Raw genomic sequence first — 13,481 nt, forward strand, 5'->3', positions numbered from 1 at the left:
TGTGAGAGGTGGTTTCCCCTTGTGGGAGAGTCTCGGACCAGAGGGTGGAATCTCCGAATAAGGGGTCCCCCGTCTCAGACAGAAATGAGGAGCAATTTCTTGTTACGGAGGGTAGTGAATCTGTGGAATTCCTCATTGTAGAGGACTGTTGTGGTTGGGTCATGAAGTACATTTAGACAGACAGATTTTTAATTGAAAGAATTGAGGGTTATGGGAAAAGGCACAAAAGTGAAGCTGAAGATGATCACTTCAGGCACACTCATTGAATGGGCTGAATAACCTACTTCTGCTCCTACTTCATGGTCTTATGCTAGTTTATACACTCTTTCCTATGGACATAACTATTTCAAACAGTCCCTGCCCATTTGTATTCTATCCCTTAGACCTTCCAGGTGACCCAGTCATTAGTAGAGTGTCCATTACACTTCCCCTTCCATATTTATACATGAGTTTTTATAAGTAGAGGTGGATGTACTTTCCTGTTTCAACACCGACTGCTACCCCTACAGCTAGGGACTGTATTCTGTGCTGTCTCTGCCCTGGGAGTATTTGGTGCAGACAGTGTGGGGAGAGCTTCACTCTGTATCTAGCCCCATGCTGTCCCTGTGCTGGGAGTGTTTGATGAAGGGGACAGTGTAGAGAGAGCTTTACTCTGTATTGAAGCCCTGTCCTCGAGTGCTGGATGGAGACAGTGTAGAGGGAGCTTCACTTTGTATCTAACCCTGTGCTGCGAGTGTTTGATGGGGGTGCAGTGTAGAGGCAGTTTTAGTTTCTGTTTAAAAGCGTAGAGCGGGTTTAACTCTCTCAATCCTTGACTGTAGTTTTGAAGTGTTTGGTGTGTCGACAGATGTGCGCAGTTTTCACACGTCATACCTTGACCAGCCGGGTTTTGTTTCCTGTCTCTTGCAGATATCTGGTCAGCTGGTTGTGTGCTTGCAGAGCTCCTTCTCGGACAGCCCATTTTCCCTGGCGATAGTGGAGTGGACCAGCTGGTAGAGATCATTAAGGTGAGCAAACTGTTCCTGCTCAATGTGGAGGGTGGCCGAGGGTGATGATTGCTGATTGTGGTTGGTATCTATCTCTTTCTTTCTAACCAAACCCTCTTTTTCTTTTGCTTTCTTCCACTTGCATGCTCTCCCGTGCCCTCTTCCCTGTGTTCTCTCTCCCTCACTCTCTTTTCCTTTCTCCTCCCGTTGCCTCTTCCTGCTGGCTGTCCTGCTTTCTCTGCTCTCCACCACATGTGTATAAACTTTCTGCTCTCCCTCTCACACACAGTTTCTCACGCTCTCCCCCGCCTGCGCTGTTGCTGTCCCTGCCCCCCCGCCGTCTCTCTCTCTCTCTGAACACCCCTCTACTGGGGCAAGATTTGCCCAGCTGAAATGACCACTCCTGTTGGTTACATATAGCCTAGCCCCTGGTCACTCACATGATGCTGTGTATCTATTATAAAGGTGCTGGACCCTGAGCCAGATATTGAGCCATTCAAACCCCACATCCACCCTGAGTTCCACAGCAACACGATGGTGATATCACTGCCTCCCATAGCCATCACATTGCCCTGCATTACCACCACCTTACTGCTATCTCCCACGATGTCTTCCTCCAACCCCCCAACCCTGTTTGCTCACCCCGCCCTGCCATTTCCTTGTTTTCCCCACTCCCCCACCTTCTTCCTGTTTCCCTCACTCCATCCCGCCCCTCCCCATTTCCTTCACGGCCCCCGCCTGCTCTTCCCCCTATGCACACACTATCAGAATGATGATATGTGGTTCCTGGGGTTGTGCTGTGTTGAGTGTATCCTCTATTGGTCTTCCCTGGCAGGTCCTGGGGACTCCCACGCGAGAACAGATCCGGGAAATGAATCCTAACTACACAGAGTTCAAATTCCCACAGATAAAGGCCCATCCCTGGACAAAGGTGAGTGCCAGCCTCCTCAGACTGTCAGAGTAAAACCCGGCTCATGTGAAACCCGGAAACAGCATTAACATCCCAACTGCTGGCACGGGACCCAGATACTGTTACCTGTCACGTTTCACCTGATTGAATCATATAATTTACTGCACCATCTCCCACCAGCCCCTCACCCCACCACTCCCTCACCGTGTCCCGTTTTGACAAACACTGCCCCCCCCGCAAATGCCCATGTCCCAATTAGCAGTGTTACCCCCACCCCATGTTCCATTTAACACACCATCAACCCCCTTCCCCGTGTCCCATTCAACATAGCCCCCCCACCCATGTCCCGTTTGACACACTGTCAACCCCCCCACCCCCCGTGTCCCATTCGGCGCTCTGTCACCCCCGCCCCACCGTGTCCCATTGGCACGCTGTCAACCCCCCCCTCCCACCCTGCTGTGTCCCATTTGACACACTGTCACACCCCCCTCCCTGTGTCCATTTATATGCACGCTGTCTCTTCTCCCCCACCCCCTGCCCACTGTGGCCCATTTCACACGCACTGTCTTCCCCCCTCCCTATGTTCCATCTGGTGCACCCTCTCCCTACTTTCTACCGCCCACACCCCAATTGACCACCCTGCCCAGTCCCCGTCCATGCCCCCCGCATGATGCTGTGTTTTCACTGATTTGTTGCTGTTGGTGTGTTGTGATTGTGTGGAATGACAGTGTTTGTTCTGAGGCAGGTGTTTAAGGCCCGCACTCCGCCTGAAGCCATTTCCCTGTGTAGCCGACTGTTGGAGTACTCACCTGCCCTACGACTGTCACCACTTGAATCCTGTGCACACCCATTCTTCGATGAGCTGCGCGACTCCTCGACACGGCTGCCCAATGGCCGAGAGCTTCCAGAGCTTTTCAACTTCACCCCAGTTGGTGAGTGACAGCAGGCACTGCCCACTAACCCCGCAGCTTCAGATGTGATTGATTCGGCTCTGTCCTGGCCTGTGCTGTCTGTTGGCGGCTCACACTGCCTGGATCTCTCACATCCACATCAGTGCTGCCTGAAGGTTCGCCTCCGGAGTTGGGTTTTATGCAGGTTACGTGAGGGAAGGACACTGAGATTTACAGAGGGAGCTCCAGAACTGTTGGACTGCTGCAGGTTAGAGAGAGCATGGGTGTAGGGGGATGGAGGAGGTTACAGAGATAGGGACGGGGTGTAGGAGGATGGAGGGGGTTACAGCGATAGGGAGGGGGTATAGGGGATGGAGGTGGTTACAGAGATGGGGAGGGCGTGTAGGGGATGGAGGAGGTTACGGGGATAGGGAGCGGGTGTAGGGGCTGGAGGAGGTTACGAAGACGGGGAGCGGGTGTAGGGGCTGGAGGAGGTTACGGAGACGGGGAGCGGGTGTAGGGGCTGGAGGAGGTTACGGAGGAAGGGGGAAGATTTACCCTCTCTGCTGCTGTCTGGTGCCTTCACTTGGTCTTTTGGATCTGTTTTCCTCCCTCTGCAACCTTCCTCTCACTCTCAGTCCATCTATGTTTTTAGATTTAGGAATCGGGATGCCCCAGGTTCCTCGGGTTCGCAGTAATGTTTTGGTGTAAAAGTCTCGGCTTGTTTCTGACATCTGAAGGGAGTGTGGATTGGTTCAGACTATTTACTGGAGTTCAGACCGGTGGGGAGGGATTTCGAGGAAACCTGTGAAATCCTTGCAGAGCTAGACTGGATAAACACAGAAAAGATGTTCCTGATGACAGAGCAGTTCAGAACCAGGTGATCAGAGTGTAAAGGTACAGGCTTGGCCATTTTGTAACATGATGAGGCAGAATATCTTCCCCCTGAGATTGGGGAGCCTGTTGAATTCTCTGTCGCAGCAAGTGTCTGAGGCTAAAACATTGACTAGTTTTAAGAAGGAATTAGATCTTATTCTACAGGGTAAAAGGATTGAAGGATATGGGGGTGAAAGCGGGCACAGGGCACTCAGTTGGATGATTCGACATGATCCTATTAAATGACATGGTGAAAGGGCCGAATGGCCTATGCCTGCTGTTTTCTCATTCTTATGTGAATAGGGAAAGCATCCAGTCTGTGGCATGTGGAAGCAGTTTTCTCCTGAAGGTTGGACCGATTGGTGACTGATCCCTGCTGTGTGGGGTTGTGGTTGGGGGTGAAGTGGGGTAACATTCCCACACGCTGACTGACTGTTGTCTTCTTTCCCGAGGCTGTCATTTCTCTGCTTGACATCTGATTCTCCTCTTGGGCAATGACCTGGCTATCTCTCACTCTCAAAGTTGGGGGTCGGGGGGGGCGCTTCTCACTGTGTCAGCTCAGTCCTTGGGCATTCAGTTCAGGCTGTAGCAGCCCCTGTTTCAGAGTTCGAGATTTCCAGTCTGTCAACACTCCCTCACGCGCACACATCCAACCCTGCTAGTCCCACAGTCATCATCAAACGTGCCAAACTATTCAAAGTCTCCATTTTACCTGACTGCAAACACAAACTGGTGGTTACTTTGTTCATGAATAACCAAAATTTATGGTATACTGGACAGTGAAGAAGGTTATCTGTGATTGCAAAGACATCTTGATCAGCTGGGTCGCTAGGCTGAAGAGTGGTGGATGCAGTTTAAGTGCATTTTGGCAAAACAAACAAGGGCAGGACTTGTTCAACGAAAAGTAGGGCCTTGGCTGTTGTAGAACAGAGAGACCTAAGGGGTGCAGGTACCTAATGCTGTGAAGTTTGCGCCACCCAAGTGGCCACCCAAGTGGACAGGGTTGTTAAGAAAGCATATGGTGTTTTGGCTTTCATTAACAGGGGGATTGAGTTTAAGAGTCGTGAGATCTTGTTGCAGCTCTATAAAACTTTGGTTAGACCGCACTTGGAATACTGCGTCCAGTTCTGGGCGCCCTATTATAGGAAAGATGTGGATGCTTTGGAGAGGGTTCAGAGGAGGTTTACCAGGATGCTGCCTGGACTGGAGGGCTTATCTTATGAAGAGAGGTTGACTGAGCTCGGTCTCTTTTCATTGGAGAAAAGGAGGAGGAGAGGGGACCTAATTGAGGTATACAAGATAATGAGAGGCATAGATAGAGTCGATAGCCAGAGACTATTTCCCAGGGCAGAAATGGCTAGCACGAGGGGTCATAGTTTTAAGCTGGTTGGTGGAAAGTATAGAGGGGATGTCAGAGGCAGGTTCTTTACGCAGAGAGTTGTGAGAGCATGGAATGCGTTGCCAGCAGCAGTTGTGGAAGCAAGGTCATTGGGGTCATTTAAGAGACTGCTGGACATGCATATGGTCACAGAAATTTGAGGGTGCATCCATGAGGATCAATGGTCGGCACAACATTGTGGGCTGAAGGGCCTGTTCTGTGCTGTACTGTTCTATGTTCTATGTTCTATGTAGACAGGGTGGCTAAGAAGGGCCCCTGGACCTGAAATGTTAACTCTGATTTTGTTTTTAACTTCTGCCAGACCTGCTGAGCTTTTCCAGCAACTTCTGTTTTTGTTGTGGTTAAGAAGGTGTTTAGCAGCTTGCCTTCTAGGCCGGCATGGTCACTCAATGGTTAGCACTGCTGCCTCACGGCGCCAGGGACCCAGGTTTGATTCCACCCTCGGGCGACTGTCTGTGTGGAGTTTGCACATTCTCCCTGGGTCTGTGTGGATTTCCTCCGGGTGCTTTGGTTTCCTCCCACAGTCCAAAGATGTGCAGGCCAGGTGACTTGGCCTTGCTAAATTGCCCGTAGTGCTCAGGGATGTGTAGATTGGGTGGATGGGTATTGGTGGGATGCTCTGCGAGTTGGTGTGGACTTGTTGGGCCAAAGGACCTGTTCCCACACTGTAGGGATTCTATGAACTACACAGACCTTCGTGTGTAGGGTCAATAAACGTGGAGCTGAAAAAGCACAGCAGGTCAGACAGCATCTGAGGAGCTCGAAAGTCAAGGTTTCGGGCAGAGAACCTTCGTCAGGTGTCATCCACAAACTTACTAACCACCAACTTGTATTTGCAGGTGGGTAAATGGTGACTTTGAAAAGTTTGACAAAATCTTTTCCCGTTTGATGACGACTATGGGGATAGTGGGGCTGGATTTCTGGTGCTGTGTTTGTGAATACTGGGGTTGGGGTGTTAAATGTTGAGGTTGTACAGCACATTGGTGAAGCCTCTTCTGGAGTATTGTGACCAGTTCTGGTCACCTAGTATAGAAAGGATACTATTAATCTGGAGAATGTTCAGACAAGATTTACCAGGATGTTGCTAGGAAGGGAGGTTTTGAGTTATAGGGAAAAGCTGAATAGACTGAGACATTTTTCACTGGAGCGCAGGAGGTTGAGGATAGAAGTTTATATAACCTTGAGGGTTGTAGATAAAGTGAATAGCAGGTGTCTATTCCCTAGTGTGGGGAATTGAAGACTATGGCGCATAATTTTTTTCTCCTCTCAGCTTAAAAATAACGAAGACATGAGGGGCAACTTTTTGCACAGTGGCTCATGTGTGGAATGAACTTTGAGAGGAAGTTGTGGATGTAGGTACGGTTACAATGTTTAGACATTTGGATAAGTACATGAATAGGAAAGGTTGGAGGGATATAGACCAAGTGCAGGCAGGCGGGATTGGAGTTTAGTTTAATTTGGGATTATGACTGGTTGGGCTGAAGGGTCTGTTTCTGTGCTGTATGACTGTGTGACTTAAGTTAGGAAAAAAGCACTCACCGGGTCTCCATCCTTAACAGGGAACCTGTTTGTTACAGATTACCTCTAACCAATGACAATTGGACAATATGAATTGCAGACCTATACTTCTACAACTTATACTCAATTCCTTCTTAAATTCCTGCTGTCACAAAGATGGATTAGACTTGAATGTTAAGGGTGGAAAAGAATGATCGAGGATCTGGTGATGTGTGATGAGGCAGATGCTAAATGATTGGAGGGTACAATATCACTTGGAGAACAGTGGCCATAATGTGTTAAGTTGCCAGTGTTGGACTGGAGTGGCCGAAGTCGCACGATACCAGGTTATAGTTGAACAGGTTTATTTGAAATCACACAAGCTTTTGGAGTGTAGCTCCTTCACTGCACCTGACGAAGGGACTGCCTCTGAAAGCTTCTGTAATTTCAGCTAAACCTGTCAGACAATAACCTGGTGTTGTGTGAATTCTGACAGTGACCGTAATACGGTAGAGTTTAGCATTGGGTTTGAGTGTGAGACCTAAAGTGTAAACAATTGTGCTAAACATAGGCAATGATACTTAACAAAGGAATGAAGGAAGAGCTGGCTGGAATTTAGCAACAAAGATGGTTGAGGACAAGTGGCAGACATTTAAGAAAATAGTTGTTGGCTCACAATTAAAATCTATCTCAATGAGGAAGGATTCTAGGAAAAGGATATAGCAACCGTAGTTAACTGGGGAAGTTAAGGAAAGTGTCAAATTGAAAAGGAAACAAACAATGTAGCACAGATTAAAGATAAGTAGGATAAGGCAAGTTCTAAAAGCAAACAAAAGATGAAAATAATTTGGAGAACATAACCTTTGATGGTAAACATGCAAGTAGAATTAAGATGGGCAGCAAGAGCTTCTTTAAATATATGTAAAGGAAAAGAGAGTGGCTAAAGTAAACATAGGCTTTTGTTGTGGACCAGACCAAACCCCCTCAAAATATATTTCAAAGATAGCCTAGATCCTAACTTTTACTTATTTTAAAAGCAGGTTTTAGGTGGTGCATTCCAAATGCAATTTGATTAGTCCCACTACCAGATTTGAAGCAAAATGCATTTTATTCATATAGTATAATTAAAAATACAACAAAAGAAAGAAGAAATTGGAATAGTTTAACTCTATTGGAAAACTTAACAGAAAAATAAATTATTTAACAACTAAACAGTAACTGTTCCAATATACTAATATCCCATAAACACACCATTGGCAAAAGGCAACTTGAGGAAAACACATTGTGCCTCACATGCAATTCTAGCAGCAGGAGAAGCCCTAGATTTCACCGGTAACTGAGAGGGGAAAAACAACTTCCATGTACAGCTTCAAGATCCCAGCAGCTGCTACTGAAAAAATAAAGCTAAAACTCCTGGTTTTGTGGGAGCTTGCTCCTTCCATTCAGGCTGCTTCTATTTTGAAAACAATAGAAACAAGCCCCAAGCCCTCAGCAGCTGTTTACTTTATGGGCTTTTAAGTCAGGATGGCATCTCTGCCTTAAAACCTTCCCGCAGAAAAAAAAGGACAAAATACACACCTTAAAGCCGTAGTACCATAACCTTTAGAGAACTAGGCAGAGGATAAAATAATACAGAACCAGGAAAAGACAGAGGAGTTGAATGAATACTTTGCATCGGTTTTCACAGTAGAAGACACTAATAGCATTCAAAAAGTTCTAAATAATCAAGGGGCAAGAAAGGGAGAGGAATAGTTCATAGTTCCTTGAAAGTGGAGTCGCAGGTAGACAGGGCGGTGAAGGTGGTGTTTGGGACGCTTGCTTTTATTGGTCAGTGCGTTGAGTATAGGATTTGGGAGGGTCATGTTGCGGCTGTACAGGGCATTAGTTAGGGCCACTTTTGGAATACTGTGTGCAATTCTGGTCTCCTTGCTACAGGAAGGATGTTGCGAAATGTGAAAGTGTTCAGAAAAAATTGACAAGGATGTTGCCAGGGCTGGAGGGTTGAGCTACAAGGAGAGGCTGAATAGGCTGGGGCTATTTTCCCTGGAGTGTTGGAGGCTGAGGGGTGATCTTATAGAGGTCTAAAAAATTATGAGGGACGTGGACACGGTGAATAGTCAAGATCCTGTCCCCAGGGCAGGGGAGTTCAAAACTAGAGGGGCATAGGTTTAAAGTGGGGGAGGGAGAGGGAGATTTAAAAAGGGGTCCAAGGGGCAAATTTTACACCCAGAGAGTGGTGAGTGTATGAGCTGCCAGAGGAAGTGGTGGAGGCTGGTGCAATTATAACATTTAAAAGGCAACTGGATGGGTATATGAGTAGGAAGGGTTTAGAGGGATAGGGGCCAAATGCTAGCAAATGAGACTAGATTAATTTAGGATATCTGACCGGCATGGACCAAAGGATCTGCTTCCATGCTGGACGTCTCTATGACTCCAAATAAATTGAATAACTGTGAGATTGTAGATATGCTCACTGAGCCGGTGCGTTCAGTTGCAGAAGCTTCTTCACCCTGCTGGGTAACATCATCAGTGTGTCTTTGGTGAAACACTGGTGTTCTGTCCCACTTGTTATTTATATGTCTCAGTGTGTTGGGTTGTTTGGTATCACTTCAGGTTCTGTTTTTCAGTAACTTGTACACAGGGTGTAGTTCAATGTGTCATTAATAAGGACACTATTATGAACTACTAGATCTGTGCCTCACAACCTACTTCACATTCGGCATCTACAAACAAATCAACGGAACACCAGTGGGATCCCCAATGTCAGGACTGATTGCAGAAGCGGTAATGCAAAAAGGTTAGAATGGACAGCGCTCCCCACTATACAACCCAAATTCTGGGTCCAATATGTAGATGACACGTTCATGACTATTAAATGCACAAAGCTAGACAAAACCCACCGACACATAAACAACATCCTCAGGCATTAAATTCACGAAAGGAGAGAAGAACAACCAACTATCCTTCCTGGACATAATAGCAGAAACAAAGGGGAACTCCAGGCTAGCATTTGTAGGAAGACCACACGTACGGATCAGATTCTCAATTACACTTGCAACCACCCCAACACCCACAAACTGAGCTGCATCGTGACACTATTAAATGAACTACAACACAATGCTGCAACCTGGAACTACACAGAGAAGAACAAGAGCACCTATACAGAGTCTTCGGAAAGAATGGATACCCGAAAAGTACAATCAGCCATTACCCCGAGGCATACCACAACAGGCAGGCACAACACAACCAGACTCTCTAATCACTGTACCGTACATCATTGACATATCAGAGATATGTCCAGACCACAAGACAACTCGGACCCCTAGGCGTCAGGGTAGCCCACAAACCAACAACCACCCTATGACAATGACTGATGAATGTAAAGGACCCCATGCCTAAAACCAGAAAAACTGGTGTAATATGCAAAATACCATGCAAGGACTGTGAGAAACATTACATAGGCCAAACTGGAAGAAAATTGCCTTGTGGATACACGAACACCAACCAGCCACAAAGAAAGACGACCAATTCTCACTTGTCTCACTGTACACGAACATCGAGGGACACGAATTTGACTGGGACAACACATCAATAATCATAGAAGCGAAACAGAGATGCGCCAGGGAATTCCAGGAGGCCTGATATTCGAAGCGGAACTCCGTCAACAAGCACGCTGAATTAGACCCTGTGTGCAAACTGCTGAGAAACAGAAGCAGGAATAATACCACCGACCCCAGCAAACCGAGGCTTATAAATAACAATCGGGACAGAACACTGACGCACTGGCCATGTTACTTAGCAGGGTGACAAACTGTCTGCACCCAAACCCACGGGCTTGGCGAGTAAGTCTGCGACCTCATCCACAACCTGAGCTACAAATCTCCTCGAAAATCAATAACTATCAGAAGCAAATAAATACAAGGGATGCTGACAGGAATTAAGAGTGAGAGCTCCCCTGGACCCGATCGTCAAATGTTAAGGAGAATAGCTACAGACATAGTGGATGCATATGCAGTAATCTTCCAAGCATCCAATGATCGGGGAAATGTGCGGGAGGATCAAGAACTGCCAAAATTTGTTACACTTTATTCAAAAAGGAAAGGTATCAAAAAGCAGGTAACTTTAGGCCACTTAGCTTCATGTCTGGTTTTGAGAAAACACTAGACTCTACTATGAAGGATATAAAAGCAGTGTATTTGGAAAATCATGATCTAATTGAGCAGAGTCAGCGCAGCTTCATGAAAGGGAAATCGTGTCTAATTCATTTGAGTTTTCAGGGAAGCCTGAATCACGATGGATGGAGGGTAACTGGTCGATGCATTTGTGTTTTAACTCCTGAGGAGGCATTCAACAAGGTAAAAAGGTTAAGTCATAAAGGTTCACACACTTGGCACGGTAGCACAGTGGTTAGCACTACAGCCTCATGGTGCCAGGGACCCGGGTTTGATCCCATCCTCAGGCAACTGTCTCTGTAGAGTTTGCAAATTCTCCCTGTGTCTGTGTGGGTTTCCTCCGGGTGCTCCAGTTTCCTCCCACAGTCAGAAGATGTGCAGGCTGGGTGGATTGGCTATGCTAAATTGCCCATAGTGTTCAGGGATGTGCAGACTGGCAGGATCACATGGATATAGAGACTGGCATTGGAGGCAATCCAGAGAGCGTTCTCAATACTGATCCTGGGCATAGGAGTGACTGTCTTATTAGAGGAGGTTGAGCAGACAGACTCTGTACTCAGTTTTAGAAGAAATGAAATGAGAGGTGACCTACTGAAACATACAAGATTCTTACAGGATTTGACAGGATGGATACAGGGTGATAATTTCTCCTTGTGGGAGAGTCTAGCACCAGGTAATATCACCTCAATAAGTTTTTCGCCCATTTCGACTGAGATGAAGAGGAATTTCTTCTTCCAGATGGTAGTGAATTTGTGGGGTTCCTTACTGTGAAAGGCTGGTGAGGCTGGGCCATTAAAGTGTATTCAGCGGTGAGATAGATTTTTCATCAGGAAGGGAAACAAGGGTTATGGGGAAAACGCAGGAAAGAATAATCAGATCAGTCTCGATCTTGTTGAATGGTGGAGCAGAAGCAATGGGCTGAATGGCCTAGTTTCGCTGCAGTGTTTCATGTGCTTTTGGCAACACAGCTTGATGGCACTGGTCTAGAGGTCAGTTGATTGCCTTGTTTCTCTTCCTATCAATTCCTACCTGCCTTTCACACTTTGAGCATTATTTGTCTCAATGCCTTCAAAGGCTTGTAATTCCTCCTTCAGTCAGCATTTTGCAGAGATTGAGTGGAAAACGGTGAGCTGTTAGCAGAGACATTCCAAGTACTTGTACACAGGAGAAAGTGTGAGACCTTTCAACGCTCTTACTTCTGCAGGCTCAACGGTTTTCCGTCCCATCATGGTCTTGTCGTCAGGAGCCAATCAGAAACCTGTTACTGGGCAGTTTCTCTTTAGTCCAGAGCCTATTGTCTCTGCAGTTTCACAGTGTTTCAGGAAGCGTGCAACATTGTACACAGCTCACAGTGTGCTCCAACTGCTGCCATCACTTTGCACAGCCCCAGTGGTTTAAAACAACTGCTTTCTTTTCATTTGGGCTGTAGACCAAAACTCCAGGAACTAAAAAGATCTGGTCTTTCCAGGTCTTTTTTTTAATCCTGCCTTGGCCATCCTTCCCTAGAATTGCTTATGCCTTTGCACTGAAAAGATGAATGCTACAGCAGCTACTAAAAAGCTGGACACTGGTTTATTCAGGTCCCTGATTTCTTTGACACTCACCCTCCCCCTCTCTCTCTCCCTGTGTGTTTCTTGCTCTCACTGCCTCTTGCCCCCTCTCTGTCTCCTAGCCCCCTTCTCTGCCCTGGCAATTCTGTCCCCCTGCTCCCCTTTCTGTTTGTATGTTTCTTGCTTGTCTCTTTGCCTTTTTTGTGATTATCTTAATGATAATTCTGTTTTTTTCACATTTTATTTCATTGTAGAGGAGGATGGAGACAATAGCAAGGCATCGACAAGTGGCCTGTCAAATTCTTCCTGAAGGGATCGACTCCACTGCTCAGTGACAGCCCCGACCTTCCCCCTTTCTCAGTCAGCACAGTCCCTCATTCCACTCATTTCTCTGCCCCCTTCCCCATTAGCCCTCAGCCCCAACCCTTCCTCCCTGTCTTCCCTCCTGCCTTCCCTCTAGCTCCCCCTCATTCTCCCTTCTCCGCTCTCTGCCCCACTCACCCACCTCCTTCCACCCATTTACCCTCTCCCTCCTCCCCCATCCCCATGCCCCCTTCCCTTCTCCCCTTCCCTGTCTCTCTCCCCCCGCCCCCAACCAGCCTCCTGTTCCACCGAATACGCTGTGATTACATCCTTCATATTAAAGTATAGCATTGCCTGCATTTTCTCACTTGTACACCTACCTCCCTCACCTCCCACCTTTCTCCCCCTCTCCCATTTCTGTCAGCCCCTCTTTCCTGTCGCCTAACTGTCTCTCTTCATACACTTCCCTCTCTGACTCCCACACCTAGCCCCCGCCCCCTCTCCACCACTGTGTCTCTGTCTCTCCCACCCCCACTCTTCTCTCTCCCACACTCACTCTCTCTCCCCCCCACCCCCACTCTCTCTCCCCCCCCACCCCCACTCTCTCTCCCCCCCCACCCCCACTCTCTCTCTCCCCCCCCACCCCCACTCTCTCTCTCCCCCCCCACCCCCACTCTCTCTCTCCCCCCCACCCCCACTCTCTCTCTCCCCCCCCACCCCCACTCTCTCTCCCCCCCACCCCCACTCTCTCCCCCCTCACCCCCACTCTCTCTCCCCCCCCCACCCCCACTCTCTCTCTCTCCCCACCCCCCACTCACTCTCTCTCCCCACCCCCCACTCTCTCTCCCCCCACCCCCCCACTCTCTCTCCCCCCCCCACTCTCTCTTCCCCCCACCCC

At 47.9% G+C, this 13,481-nt stretch overlaps 1 protein-coding gene across 2 annotated transcripts in view; it reads left to right on the plus strand.

The window, feature by feature from the left end:
- LOC125448511 (glycogen synthase kinase-3 beta-like) overlaps nucleotides 1-13,165 on the plus strand; it is a 43,104-nt gene extending 29,939 nt beyond the window's left edge. For both annotated transcript variants that reach the window (XM_048523854.2, XM_048523855.2), the window contains exons 7-10: nucleotides 910-1,007; nucleotides 1,822-1,917; nucleotides 2,642-2,828; nucleotides 12,535-13,165. In XM_048523854.2, coding sequence (XP_048379811.1) covers nucleotides 910-1,007; nucleotides 1,822-1,917; nucleotides 2,642-2,828; nucleotides 12,535-12,590 — 437 coding nt within the window. In that variant the 3' untranslated portion in view covers nucleotides 12,591-13,165. The remainder of the gene's footprint in view (nucleotides 1-909; nucleotides 1,008-1,821; nucleotides 1,918-2,641; nucleotides 2,829-12,534) is intronic.
- Nucleotides 13,166-13,481: the final 316 nt, after the last annotated feature.

Source organism: Stegostoma tigrinum, chromosome 41 (genome assembly GCF_030684315.1).
Source record: "Stegostoma tigrinum isolate sSteTig4 chromosome 41, sSteTig4.hap1, whole genome shotgun sequence".
In the NCBI taxonomy this organism is placed as follows: Eukaryota; Metazoa; Chordata; class Chondrichthyes; order Orectolobiformes; family Stegostomatidae; genus Stegostoma; species Stegostoma tigrinum.